The sequence below is a fragment of the Phocoena sinus genome, chromosome 17 (assembly GCF_008692025.1).
Source record: "Phocoena sinus isolate mPhoSin1 chromosome 17, mPhoSin1.pri, whole genome shotgun sequence".
In the NCBI taxonomy this organism is placed as follows: domain Eukaryota; kingdom Metazoa; phylum Chordata; class Mammalia; order Artiodactyla; family Phocoenidae; genus Phocoena; species Phocoena sinus.
The window spans coordinates 14675992-14690933 of record NC_045779.1 but is presented as its reverse complement, the minus strand read 5'-3'; the positions used below and the strand labels follow the sequence as shown (position 1 = coordinate 14690933).

The 14942-nt window shown below is 42.3% G+C and overlaps 1 protein-coding gene across 10 annotated transcripts in view; it reads right to left on the bottom strand.

The window, feature by feature from the left end:
* The window catches only part of SULF1 (sulfatase 1), a 171745-nt gene that overhangs the window by 53989 nt on the left and 102814 nt on the right, over positions 1–14942 (bottom strand). For 8 of the 10 annotated variants that reach the window (XM_032610378.1, XM_032610382.1, XM_032610375.1 and 5 more), the window contains one exon: positions 5984–6223. The exons of 1 other annotated variant lie outside the window; for it this stretch is intronic. In XM_032610378.1, the coding sequence (XP_032466269.1) occupies positions 5984–6223 (240 nt within the window). Of the gene's footprint in view, positions 1–1632; positions 1657–5983; positions 6224–14942 lie in introns of those variants that run through there. One more of the 10 variants, XM_032610383.1, reaches the window with a different exon arrangement.

The following is a 14942-nucleotide window of genomic DNA, read 5'->3' as shown; positions in this document are numbered from 1 at the left end:
TTACGCTTCCCGGCAGTGCCCTGCAACTGATTATCTGGGCTTCTAATTATTTTCCTCCAGATGTATTAAATCTCCTTCTCCCTCCCTAAGATGAACTACATTTTCGCGCCCGTGTTGCCATTATATTGGGTGTGGTTTGAAGTTTTTCTATCCTTTGCCACTGGCAATTCAACCCGGCTTAACTAACTGTCTGAATATGTCACTAACACACCACCTACCCCTCCTTCTGTATCATTCTTTTCTCTGGGCCATTAAACACTTCCCTTCACAGCTGTTTAAGAAGGTGGCAGGGGGTTGTTGGGTGACAGGGAGAAAGATCAGGAAGACCTGATTATAATGATTGTTGACTTTAGGCCATGCTACTTCTGTCCGGGACTACCTGTTACATAATACTTAGAAAAATTCCCTTGAGCCATTTGAGGCAAAAGCATTTATTTTTAGGTCGGCAGTAGTACCCGACACATAGACAAAAGATTTCTGATGCTGTAGGGAAGTCAAATCTTATCGAATATAACAAATGATATACTAAATGAGCTTTTATTCCATGTATTATTAGATTTGGGGTGGCAGGACTTCACTGGTAGTAACTAAAAATTTACATAATTTTGAACCAAGTTAAAATTACGATATACTCTTAGGTGACCTCGTACACATGAGTCTGGCTTCCCCAACTAGATTGTAAGTGTAGCAAAGACAGGAATCTTACTTTATAGCTCTTCATACACCAATGTCTAGCATAGTTCTAAGTATAGTGTGGCTCAATGAATAGCACACTATGGTATGCTATGCCTTATGTTTGTGTACTTATCAAGAATCGATAATACCATAGTTCATAAAGATAAGAATATTACTTTGTCTCACTTTTAGTGAACTCTACATTTTAAAACATCTCATATCAGAGAATCAATAAATATACTTGCTATAAGTAACATAAATAAATTTTGTAATGTAAAAAGACACGAAACTAGAAAATTGATTAATTTGTCTACATTGTTTTGTTACAAAAAGAATTCTCTCCAAAAATTTTTATTGTGGGTCTCTGTTAAATATTGGCCCTTTCACCCCAGTGATATGAAGAAGAATTAGTAGGACTAAAATTTAATTCACATGTGATTTTACATATCCTGTATTATGATTATAATTTGAACACTACCATTTTTAAAGGAATTAATATGATTATAGTGATTTTAGTAAAAATTACAATATATAATAGTTTTGGACAGGAAAAACAACTCTGCATTATATAGGTTGGAAAACTGGGCTGGACAAGTTCTCGAAACAAGTTTAAGGCAGAGTAAGGATGTGACTCCAGTTCTCCACCATTCGGTTCAGGGTTTTTTTCTAACACTTGATGCTACCTCTCAAATATGGATTATTATATACTACCAAATGTAAAATGGATAGCTAGTGGGAAGCAGCCGCATAGCACAGGGAGATCAGCTCTGTGCTTTGTGTCCACCTAGAGGGGTGGGATAGGGAGGGTGGGAGGGAGATGCAAGAGGGAGGAGATACAGGGATACATGTATACGTATAGCTGATTCACTTTGTTATACAGCAGAAACTAACACATCATTGTAAAGCAATTATACTCCAATAAAGATGTTAAAAAAAAACATGGATTATTACTCTTACCTTAACATTTATGCCAGGTTTTACGTTCATTTCTATACCCTCACAAGAAATTTAAACTAAAACTTTTTTGAGCAGATAGGCAGAATTTTCCTTTTTATGATAGATAATCCAGTATCATTCCCACTATACTTAGAACATAAAATGCAATAGACACGTTACTGTATTTTCCCTTCTTAAACATTTAAGCTGTTGTAGAGTCATATTTTCCATGAGTAAAGTTAGAAAAATTTAAGTTACAGCCAGTCCAAAAATACGCCTTGGTTCTGAAAAAGAAAAATCATGTCACACAATGGTAAATACAATATTGGATCAATTCAATTCATTTAAATCCATGTATTCTAGATGCCTCCCAAAATAAGCCTCTTAGTAATTTGTCTTCTCTGAGTTGTTCTTCACAAAACTGATTGCTGCTTTGTGCTTTTCTCTAGATGGATATTTATGTATAATACATAGTTCAGTTTCCATCATTACTTTTCTTAGGTTCTCAGCTAAATGTTCCAGATAACGTATTCATTATTAGGAAAACATTAAAATCGTTATATATTGGCTTCTCCCACCTCCCCAACTAGTTTAGTGGCTCATAAATATGCTGGTTTAATACCTACTCACCAATTCTCTTAACTTCCTAAGATGTCTGTCATCCTGATGTGCTTATGTGTGGATTTTCAAATGGGTCTCTGTCCCTGGTTGGATCAATAATTATTGTCACAGAGACATCTCTACTTCCTAATTGTCTGAGACATGTCAGTATTTTCCCATCAAAGATGAATTTAAATTATGTAGCTCATTATCACTGCCATTTTAGTCTTCCAATTTTTAATTTTTCTGATTTACTAATGGGCACATCAAAATTTATTTTCCTGAGTGTATATCATCCGTTTTCTATTCATAGCTAAGTGTTTGGACGAGCCCTAAGTGTTTGGAAAAGTCCCGTTTCCCTTAAAGAATTCCTTTTACTTTACAGGATGACTCACTATAAATTCCATTATTACCTAAGTGTCTAGACCCCTGGGAGGAAGGTTGGCTTCAGAATCTGAGTTAGTTTCCAGGAGCAAATCTCCTCTCCCTGAAGAAGATAACTGATTGAAGCAGGCCTACGGGGCTGCACCAAAGGACTGACAGTTGTCCCCGGGAAAGCCTGATGGTCTGCAGCTTCATCCCAGACCTAACCCATCAGGTTAGGGTAGCATACTGGAAAGAGGCCTGAAGACCAAAGTCCTGTTGCCCACTCTTCCTGTTAGAACATCAGATGTGTCACTTCAGCAAGTCACCTTAATCTTGTAGGTCTAAATTTGTTCGTCTGAGAACAAAGGAATTGAAAAACTAAATTATCTCTGAGTTTTATTCAAGCTCTTGTAGGGTGGACGCAACATAGGATAACTGAAACAAGTACCAGAGTACACTCCACTTCTTAGAAGCAAGACTTGTTTTTTCTTGGTGACCCAGTGAGCTGTGTAATGGATGGCATTTCCATTTTTGCTTTTGCCATCTGGAAGATAGCTCCAAATATGCAGCCTTTCTCTACAACTCCGTGGTATGCCTGCACTTTGCATATTAACCTTTGCCTTGATTTTAACTGGCTCTACCCTTCGTTTCCATTCGACAGCGTCCTTACTGCTCTGTATCTTATTGTGTTTTACGTGTCTCTGCCGGGCACTTCGGAATGAAGCATGATAGAAATATATGTAAAGAAATAAGATAAAGAAAGAAATAAAGAAAGAGGAAAGATGTTGGAGTCAGGTGTGCTGGATTCAGTCTGTCACTGACTAGCTTGTGACCTCAGATAAACCCTCCTGAGTTTCGGTTTCTTCACTGGCAATATGGGCAAATCCTTTCAAAGTTTCCGGAAGAATCAGGTGAGAAAACTTAGCTAAAGTGCCTGGTACAGAGGAAGCAAGCATCAAATATCAATTTCCCTTTCTTCCCCTTTCTTCCCCGCTGCCCAGCTTTACTGAGATATAATTGACAATCAAAAATTGTAAGCAATTATACCCCAATAAAGATGTTAACTTAAAAAAAAATTGTAAGGTGGGACTTCCCTGGTGGTCCAGTGGCAAAGAATCCGCCTTCCAATGCAGGGGACGCGGGTTCGATCCCTGGTCGGGGAACTAAGATCCCACATGCCGCGGAGCATCTAAGCCCGCGCACCACAACTACTGAGCTCGGGCGCCTCAACCAGAGAGCCTGCATGCCGCGAACTACAGAGCCGTCGTGCTCTGGAACCCGGGCGCCACAACTACAGAGCCCACGCACCCTGGAGCCGGCGCGTCACAACTAGAGAGAAGCCTGCGAGCCGCAGCTAAGACCCGGTATGGCCAAAAAAAAAATAAAAAAATAAAAAAATCTTAAAAAAAAAATTGTAAGGTTTACAGCCTGATGGTCTGCTATACATAGACATTGTGAAATATTAACCACTGCCAAGCCAATCAACATATCCATCACTTCACATCTTTGCTAGTTTCCAGTTTTTTCTTTGTGGTGAGAACATCCAAGATCTAGCCTTTTAGCAAATTTCAAGTACACAATATAATACTGTCAACTATAGCCACACTGCTGTTCACTATCTCTCCAGAACTTATTATCTTCTTTTTGCCCTTTCTTGATTTAGCCCTGAAATGAATTAGCAAGTCCTAATCGACAGTTCTGAGTTCTGGGCAGGGTTCTCTGTGTCACCAGCATCTCCATTTCCTAGGATGGACACCGTCCACACCGGTCTGGATACAGTGAGAGTTCTAATTCCCTAAGTTCCAACTCTCTCCGTCTCTCTATGTCTGCTACTAGGAATTTAATTATAAGGGAGCCTGGGAGTTGAAAGGCACTGATTTCATACAATGCTTCCCGCAAACGAAACAGAATTTGGTGGTCAAAATCAGGAATCAGGCATCAGGGGACCATTTCTGATTTTGCTTCTGAGCTGGTCATCACACAGTATTTGAAATTCCCACATCAGTTATAAAATGGAGCTAAGTACAGTTGCTGTTTATGAACCCTACAGGGATGTTTGATAGATTTGCAAATTGCTTTAGAGCTCGCAGGTGAAAGGTGCTATAAACTTAGATCACTTATGTGGGAAAACACACTCAGGATAAGGCACTTTGAGTAACCTAGTTTCTTTCTGAAGCGTAAGCAAACACCCTTGAGGCTCACGGGAGGAGTTTCTTCTGTGAGTGGAGCTCTTGAATGCCTGTGGATGACAGTGCTATCATATCCACAGTCAATATTTTCATCCATAAATAACAAGTATTAAGTGCGCACAAGGCGCTCTGCAAAGAAGCAAATGGCCACATATTTCCTAAGTCCAGTGGAAAAGGTTAATTTCATTTTTAAAAGAGATTTGAGAGAATACATTTATCTGATATCCTTTCCTTTTAAATCTTCAGAATAGAGAATCTGCAGACCTGAAAATCTTTTTCAACAAGTTTTAATTATGACACCCTTAATTCTTATGAATACGTCTTGTTGGTTCTGAAAAAATTATTTTTCATCACAGCCCCTCAATCAATATCTTTGTTTCTTTTCATAAAGAAATGCTCAGAAAACCCAAGGAGAGCATATAAACGCTAGGAGAATAAAGGTTTTGGGGGCAACCTGACAGGAAGGAGCCTTGCTTCTTTCTTACATTGGTATGATGTTCATGACCTCTCTGGAAGGAGGTCCCCAGTTTGCAAAAGACCAACTAACCAAACCGCTCATCTATGTAGGTTAAACAGTGATAGAAGATGTAGCAATTGGGATGCCCTCCTTTCCTGGGAGATGGGGGCGAACACTTGAGATCTAAAAGTCACCAAAACTAAGCTAAAGAAACTCCCAATCCTATTAATTACGAGTAAATAAACAGATGAATTAATAAGGTACACCTCATTGGATGATTTCTTTCAGTTACGTTCGAATTCAGTAAATAATTTTGATAATCTATCGTGTCCCAGATCCTGAGGTAGGTGCTAAGCAATTTCAAAGCGCTTGATGGTTTCTCACCCAATGGGCAAGAATTTGCCAACAATTAAGACAAGCCTCAAGCTGGGCTGGGATGCCTGGAGATTTGGAGGGTTGAGGTAAGCACGTTCACAGGATGAAAACTCTTCTGTTGCAGGTTCTCCTGGAGAATTCCAGTTGCCGGTTGCTCTGATGGGGACGACACTTTCTTAACGTGTCTGCTGAGAATCACAGACTTTTCTCTAAGGGACCTCTCTCTGGGACGTTAACCAGAGGGAAAAGCAGAGGATGCTGAGAGACACAAGCCTCGGCTCCTTCCGCTTTAGGGACTGATTGGAACTTCATATATTTCACCATGCAGTGCATCTTCCAGAGGTGCGCTACCAGAGGTTCACGGGCTGGAAAGCTCCCCCTTTACCTGTTCTGTAGCCGGTGCTGTTCAGATAGACAGCAAAGGTCCGCGGCTCGTGCACTGCCTGCCAGGGGGGCGAGGAGCAGTTCTCATTGTTGGTGTAGGTGTTGTGGTTGTGTACGTACTTGCCCGTGAGCATAGACGAGCGGGACGGGCAGCACATGGGCGTCGTCACGAAGGCGTTGGTGAAGGTGGCCCCCTCGCGCTCCATAATCTTTCTGGTTTTGTTCATGACTTGCAGGGACCCTGGAAGGCACAATGCCAGCGTTGTTAGCAGACAGCACCGCACGATCACCCACCGATGTCACGTCACTCAGGGGCTCTGTTCCCCCTGCCTTGTTGATTTCTCTGCCTTAGCCTGAAGGAGTCTATCATTTGACGAGCTCTCGTTTCTAGAACAAAATGCAACGTTTAGGATTCTGCCATCTCAAATATTTTGCAGAATAAAAACACATTTCAGCTTCTCCCCTCCTTGATCACAAAGGAAAAAAAAAAAAAAAGAAAAGCAGGTTTATCTGATCACTAAAGCTAGAATTTTAGAGACGGAGCAGATTCCAAGGCCAGCAGTCCTTTGAAGATTATCAGAGAGCATCAAAACAGAGCATCAAAACTCCTAGCCCACCACACTTGCACCATGCCACAGACATTGCAGAGATGACGAGATAGAATGTTTTCATCGTATGAAATAAAAGAGGGGAGAAGTTTTCCAATTAAGTAAAAGTCCTTCCAAAATGCCTGTTTTTTTTAAAAACTGGGGTAAAGTTGCTTTACAATGCTGTGTTAGTTTCTGCTGTACAACAAAGTGAATCAACTATATGTCTACATGTATCCCCTCCCTCTTGACCTCCCTTCCACCCCCCCATCCCACCCATTTAGGTCACCACGGATCATTGAGTAGTGCTGTACAGCAGGTTCCCACTAGCTATCGATTTGACACATGGTAGTGTATATATGTGGATCCGAATCTCCCAGTTCATCCCACCCCCCTTCCTCCCCTGTGTCCACATGTTTGTTTTCTGTCTGTGTCTCTGTTCCTGTGCTGAAAATTGGTTCATGTGTACCATTTTTCTAGATTCCACATATATGCGTTAATATACGATATTTGTTTTTCTCTTTTTGACTAACTTCACTCTGTATGACAGACTCTAGGTCCCTCCACGTCTCTACAAATGACCCAGTTTCGTTCCTTTTTATGGCTGAATAATACTCCACGGTATATCTGTGCCACATCTTCTTTATCCATTCATCTGTCGATGGACATTTAGGTAGCTTCCATGTCCTGGCTATTGTAAGTACTGCTGCAATGAACATTGGGGTGCATGTGTCTTTTTGAATTATGGTTTTCTCAGGGTATATGCCCAGTAGTGGGATTGCTGGGTCATATGGTAGTCCTATTTGTAGTTTTTTAAGGAACCTCCATACTCTTCTCCATAGTGGCTGTATCAATTTACATTCCCACCGACAGTGCAAGAGGTTTCCCTATTCTCTACACTCTCTCTAGCATTTATTGTTTGTAGATTTTTTGATGATGACATTCTGACCGGTGTGAGGTGATACCTCATTGTAGTTCTGGTTTGCAAAATGCCCGTGTTTAATTAAAAAAAGATCTTCAATGTAAGTTCGTATCCTCTAGCAAACTCACCACATACCTGCCAGTTTTTCTACCAGGATAGTACGACCAGTTTATATTTTCACCGGTTTCCACGTCATTTTAAAAGACGGGTTGTTTGTTTGTGAAAGAGCTATGATTCTATCACATCCAAAAGTCTCTGTGTAGTAGTAAAGTACGCCATTTGAACTGTAAAGGATGAAACTGTACATACGATTGCTGAGGAAGGAAAAAAAAACCTATTTCGATTATCCAGCCAAACATGGAAGCTGAAACCCATCCAAATACTGCAGGAAAAAAAAAAGCTCAGGCCAGAATTCAATCGTCTTTTCAGGACCTGTCAAGAAATGCACTACAGAGCACTACAGCCAAGGCCATTGCATTTCCATCCTGGAGCCTCACATTTCCAACAGGTCCTACTTCTTCCAAAGAAAGGGAGAAAGTCTATGTAGCTTTCCAACAAGGAAGGAAATCGTAATGCAAACCAGGCAAGCATTCAGAGCAGAAGAGAAGCGTGCAGCCATCCAAAAACCACAGTTTTTTTTTTCACATACGAGCTCTTACCATTCACATGAAAACAGAAAAGATGGTTTCTAATTGGGTCTCCTTAGAGCTCCCTGAAATATGCTTCAGTTAGGGGGATTCCTAACTGCTTTTTCTCCCCTGGTTGTATTCAGAGGATCAAGCAACCTTTTTGCCATCAGTGGATAACATGTGGTGAGCCCCCACTTCATGCTGAGCATTCATTCTATTGACCTCAACTCTCTGGACTGATCCCCCAAAGTGTAGCATTAACAAAAGAAATGGAAAACTCTCTGCTGCCTCTGATCTTCAGCAGTAAACTAACCAGATGAGAATTTACATATGAAAATTGCTTAGGGAAATCTGCAGAGCAAGGTAGACGTGAGTGTGGATATAGCAGTAGCAGGACCTATAAAGACAGCGGGGACGAGAGGCAATGCTTAATAAGAGCTCTGCCACAGGAGATGAGGACAAATGGGAGGAAAGGAGGAAGAAAAACATGGGATGGGCCAAGTGTGTTGTGGGTAGCACGGGGAAGGTGGTATGCGCGGTGCACTGGAGGTGGGAAGAAGTAAGTGGAGTGATGAAAATGGCACGTGGATTTTGTGGAATGAAAACGAATATGAAGACTTCTCTTGATGAACTGGGAGGCAGATTTAGCCAATAGCTTGGAGGCTGGGCAGAGATATTTGGATTTGACAGAACAGACAAAATGACGGCAGAGCAAGTTCTTTGTCAAAGGCGTGAAGGACATGATAAGAAAGGAGTCTTTGAGAGGTGTTGCCATGGCAATGGAAGTATGTGCATTGTTGGATAGGTGGGGAATAGGTTGGTCCATCAAGGGTACGGCCAAAAGGCTGCTGAACCCACCCGGCCATGGGGTGGTAAGAACCTGAACTGGGCTGTGTCTTTAAAATAGAAGGACTCTTAAGAAGCAGACCCAAGAGATGTTGTAATGCATCAGAAGACTGTGAGTTGACTCACAGGTTTCAGCCTGGGAAGAAAACTGGAAAAGTAATGGTTTCACTGTTACTCAAGGAGTAACTAACAAGAAATATGTCCTATAGAAGATCAAAGAAGTGCATTTTAGAAATGTTGTGTTTTATATTTGTGTTGGTTGATCACACAGGGGGAAAGAGCCTGGAGAAAATACATGAAATGAGACGCAGGAGTGGGGAGAGAGTTCGAGGTTGATGCCAAGGTCCACTCCCTTATTACTCTTTCCTCTTTAGAAAACTGCAGTGATGACTTACGGTAATAGCTTGAATTTTGGGAAAACTCAGCAAACACTGTTGACCAATTTTTATTGCCTAATAGTCTTTTTATGTCAAAGAATGACTTCTCAGAGTTCCCTTATGAGCCTAGCTGGACTCAAATTAAAAAAAAAAAAAAAAATGCAGCTGGAGGCCATCCTCCAAGGTCCCGAATCACAAAGCTGCAACCTCCAGTTTACAGACTTATTTGGACCGCAGTACAGGATGGGAGGTGAAAATCTGATCTAAGGTCAAATAATCTACAAACTGGGGACTAAAACTCAGCCCCTTGCATCATAATTGCCCCAGCCAGGACTCTCCTCTCATTCTAAATATCTCTCTTTTCTTCATGGACTGAGCTGGTTGTACCAAGGAACTAAAAAATCCCTCCAAATGCTCTGCTTCCAACCGGCCCACACGTCAAAGGGAACAATGAAGACATTTGGTCCCTGCAGGTACTGTGACCACGGTAGCACCGCGGGCGGGGTTCCCGGATGTGAGGTTCCTGAATGTGGCTTCACGTTTCTCAGTAAGGAGAAGGTTCTGAGACAAGGCTTCTCCAATGTTAAAAATCACCTGGAGCACATGTTAAATCCTAGACTTCTGGGTCTACCCTGAGATGCTGATTTAAGTAAGACCCGGGAAGGACCAGAGAATTTGCATTTCTAACAAGCTCCCTGAGGATGCTGGCGCGGCCCCTCCCCACTCCTGGAGACCTATTCGAGGCCTGACACGGAACCAGCGAAGCCTCGAGCTGGAAGAGACTTCAGTGGGTGCCTCATTTTAAGTGATCAAAGTGGCTCAGACCGCTTCCAAGCCTGTAAGGTGGGCAGAGAGGAAGAGGAAACACTGATTTCATACTTTTACTCTCACGGATTTTCTACTTTACTCCCACTTCTAAGTGCTTCCCGTGTAGCAACTCATTGAACCCGGACAATAGCCTTCCATAGCGGGTGCTACTATTTATTATTTTCATATCAAGGATGATAAAGTTGAGGAGCAAAAGGGTTAAACAACGTGCTTAGGGCCACACAGACCCTAAGCAGCAGGGCCCGGATGCAAAGGCAGGCGGTCTGCTCAGGGACCACGCTCTTAAGCTGCGTCTAGGCTGAGTCCCGGCTGTGACGTTGACGTTCTCAAGACTGAGACACAGAAATGATGTCTGCTTGGAGTCAGGATATGTCTCATTTTCTGTAATCTCATATCTTGCTTCATCCGGCCTCTTAGGGGAGATGCTAACAGACACTGAAGCCTGTCTCCTGCCCTCTTAGGGGCTGAAGTGATTAAAGTAGCTCGAGCCCAGGTCGAGGTGAGTGGGCTGCAGGCGTGTCTGTCTTCAGAAGCCGACAGTCACACTGGTGTTCACTGCTGCCTCTGACCTCGGATTCCCTGCGTAGACACAGATGATGGAGCACAGGAATCCTATACCTCTTCCCTCTGCCGCGTCACTGCACTCCAACGAGGTGAGCGAAAAACTCCTTCTTCTCTTTTATGGCTGCGCAATGATTCATGTCAGCCAACAACACTACCTCATCCTGCTTCTACAGCCACTATGATTGCACGATTGATATTTCATTGGGAAACTACCAAACACTATTCTGCAAAAAGCAACTCATAATTATGCATCTCCAGCTTGAGAGCAGTGGCTGGGACCATGTCTTGTCCTATAGCTGGAAGGACTCAGTTTTGTTTTAAGCTGAAGCTCCCCACTTCTTTGGGTTTCAGGCCTTTGGTGCCTAAAATGCAAATCGTGTTGATTCTTAGTTATCAGAACAATTATTTCATAGGAATGTCATGAAGCTTAAGGCTAAAGAATCATACCAAGATGCCCAAAGCAGGGCTTCGGAGGGTGAGCACGAGAAGAGAAAGAGCCCTGGATTTGGACTTGGGGGGAAACACCGGGGTGTTTGTCACAGATGCCCTTGAACTTGAACAAGCCCTTTACCCTCTTTTTTCTCAGATGTAAAATGCAGCTAATAATAGCTCCTCGGACTAGTTAGCAGGGCTGCCGAGCAAATGGCATGAGCTACAATTTTAATTTGTGATCACCTCAGCCCCAACGTGTTTCCTTTACTCTTGCATTTTCCATCTCCCTATCTGTAATCCCATCTGAATTCCAAAGCTAAGGTAAGAATACAGAGGTTGCGATAGGCTGAACTTCCGTGTCCTTCCAAAATATATAGGTTGAAACCTAACCCCCAAGGTGATGGTATTAGGAGGTGGGGCTTTGGGAGGTGATTAGGTCATGAGGGTGGAGCCCTCATGAATGGGATCAGCCCCTCATAAAAAAAAAGGGCCACAGAGGGTTCCCTTGCCCCTTTCTCCATGTGAGGACACAGTGACAAGACAGCCACCTATGAACCAGGAAGTGGGTCCTCACCACACACCGAATCTCCCGGAGCCTCGATCTTGGACTTTTCAGCCTCCAGAGCTGTGAGAAATAATTACCTGATAAACATCTGTTGTTTATAAGTCACTAAGCCATCCAGTCTATGGTATTTGGTTAGAGCAGTCGTCACGGACTGAGACAGAGGTCAACTGCTTGTTCTACGCTTCAAGACATAAAATGTTAATGCTGGCTTAGAGACATCAGTTCCCCTCCATCCATCACACATCAGTTCCCCTCCACCCATCACATCACACACTGTTCCCCACGCCCCTCTTAAGCAAGAAGCCTGACTTCAATATCATTTAAAATTGTCCTGGGAGGTGGAAGCCTGACAGGGATGTTATGAAGTGACCGTAATTAAGTCCAGTAGCTGGCATGGGGGCACTGCTGACTGGGCTGGCTTGAGGACAGGGAAGGTCCAGGCCACAGCTGAATCTTGGGGCTGCCAAGAAAAGCTGTCCCAGCACCAGAGCTCCAGGCTGGGACTGGGGACATCTGCCATTCGCTCTCGCAGGGGTGGGGATGCTCGGACAGCTCAGCGGTGACCGAGACGCCGCTCGGTGTCAGGAGAGGTGGCACTCTTTGGGAATCCTGCAAGATCCACCATGTTTGCAATTCTGGTGGAGTTAAAAATCAAGGCTCCACGAATGGTCCTTTGAGGGGGTATGTGCTAGGTTACTGGGACTAGACAGAGCCATAGCCAGGAACTTAAATCATTCTACAGGCTTCAACTCATGTATTCCCAAATCACATGTGTGAAAAAAGGTCACGAGGGAGAAGCTGTCCCACTAATCGGAATGACTTTACCAAAATCACACAGAGAGCCTGGATTACTTCACGTACACGTTCAACTTTACAACAAAGCTTTGCCTTTCCTGATTCAAATATCTTAGCATTTGATTATTCAATATTTCATACAATCAAGCATTAACATTTTCATCGAGGCTGTTCATCATGTCCAGAAAAACTCACAAAACCAGAAATTCAATAATAAATTTTGTCATCATCATCCTTTAAGGAAGTCCCAGATATGTGGCATTCACACACACCTGGCTTCATAGAGCGACACACCTCCGTATGAATTGCGACAATTCATGGTTTGATGAGTGATAACGGCAAGCAAACACAACTCATTAAATGTGCAGGGTTGTTTCTAGACGCCATTGTTTTATGACGGGGTAAGGTGAATGATTTAGATATATAAATGGCCTGGGCTAAAGCACATCCCCGCCATTTTCCTATGCCAACAGTTAACTATGGAACCTTAAACGGTGATAGTTCCCATATTAAAAATGGCTTTATTGGTCTATTGAAAATTTTAATTCTGAAAGCATTAAAAAGATACCATGATCACACAGAATACCTTTTTCTACCAGAACTGTGAAGTTGGTAGGAAAGAAAAAACAGATGTTTCAGCTAAAACCAGAGGAGGGAAAACAAGTTGGGGACGAAGGGACCAAGAAGCAGATAATAAATCTGTCTGGCATGTTTCTAGGTCACTAGGACTCATTATTTTTTCCCCTAAAGAGCTAAAGGCCATTAAAAGTGGGGACTAGTTTTTTAGGGGAATGGAAGTAAAAACGCCTGCAGGCTAGACAGAGAAGGTAGGCAGGTACAAGAAAAGTCACAGAGTTTTCGTCTTTCCAGTTTTCTATGTTTGATAGAGATGTGGGTATACAGAACTTTCCCCTGACTATAAGAAAATCAGCAGGATGGGCATGATGGCAAGTGATCCTTGGCCTAAGTGTTGGGGAGCAGTGGAGAGTGGTGGGGACGGTGAGGGTCTTGGGAGGACATGCCCCACCTAATGGGGACAGCTTTGACTCCCCTTCAAGCATTTAACTGATGGCTGCCTCATGGGAATGTAAGCCCTCATTCTTCTGAACTTTCAAGAAAAGTCGGAATCTGGATTTCTTTTCTTTTCATGTAAAATCACCTGATCTTTTAAAATGTTGCCTTGGTTTTAAAAAGTGTGCTGGTCAAGCAAAACACATCTGTGGGCTAGCTCTGGACTGTAGTGACCTCTGCTTTAGACAACGTGTTTCCATGTATTTAAGATTTCTTAATTCTCCTTATGATCTAAGAGAAGCATTGGGTCAGCGTTACTGAGATGTTAGCACCAGTCCAATTTCCTAAGAATTTAAGAAATGCCACATTGAGCCAGATCAATGTTCTAATCAGCTCGTTATTTTGTTTCTCAGAGTGGCACCCAGGGACCATTTGGGAAAGATTTAGAGCCTAATCTCTTTGACTCTAGTCTCAGAAAGTTAGGGGAGTCCCACGAACATTTCTGATTTTCTTCTTTTTGATTTGTAAAATATTTTCAAGTGCAGGGAAAAACAGAATAAATAACATGTCTCCTAGCTTTGTCAAAGCTTAGCATTTGATCACAGTTTCTTCAGATACATATTTTCAATTTTAAAATGAAATATGGATACTGCTGAAGTACTTGGTTACCACTCCTTCCCCAGATGGTAGCCATCATCCCAAACTTCATGTTAATCATGTCCATTTGTGTTTTTCTAGCTTAAAAAAACCCCATAATTGGAAAATATACATGTACCCCAATGTTCACAGCAGCATTATTTACAATAGCCAAGACATGGAAGCAACCTAAGTGCCCATCAAGAGACAACTGAATTAAGAAGATGTGGTACTGGGAATTCCCTGGCAGTCCAGTGGTTAGGACTCCATGCTTTCACTGAGAAGGGCGCAGGTTCAGTCCCTGGTTGCGGAACTAAGATCCCATGAGCCATGTGGCGTGGCCAAAAACAAAAAATAAATAAAATAAAATCAATCCTACATTATTTTTAAAAAAGAAGATGTGGTACATATATATACAATGGAATATACTCAGTCATAAGAAAGAATGAACTAATGCCATTTGCAGCAACATGGATGGACCTAGAGATTGTCATACTGAGTGAAGTAAGTCAGACAGAGAAAGACAAATATCATGATATCGCTTATACGTGGAATCTCAAATATGGATACAAGTGATCTTATTTACAAAACAGAAATGGACTCACAGACATAGAAAACAAACATGGTTACCAAAGAGGAAAGGAGGGGGAGGGATAAATTAGGATTTTGGGATTAGTATATACACACTACTATATATAAAATAGATAACTAACAAGGACCTACTGTATAGCACAGGGAACTGTACTCAATATTTTGTAATAACCTATA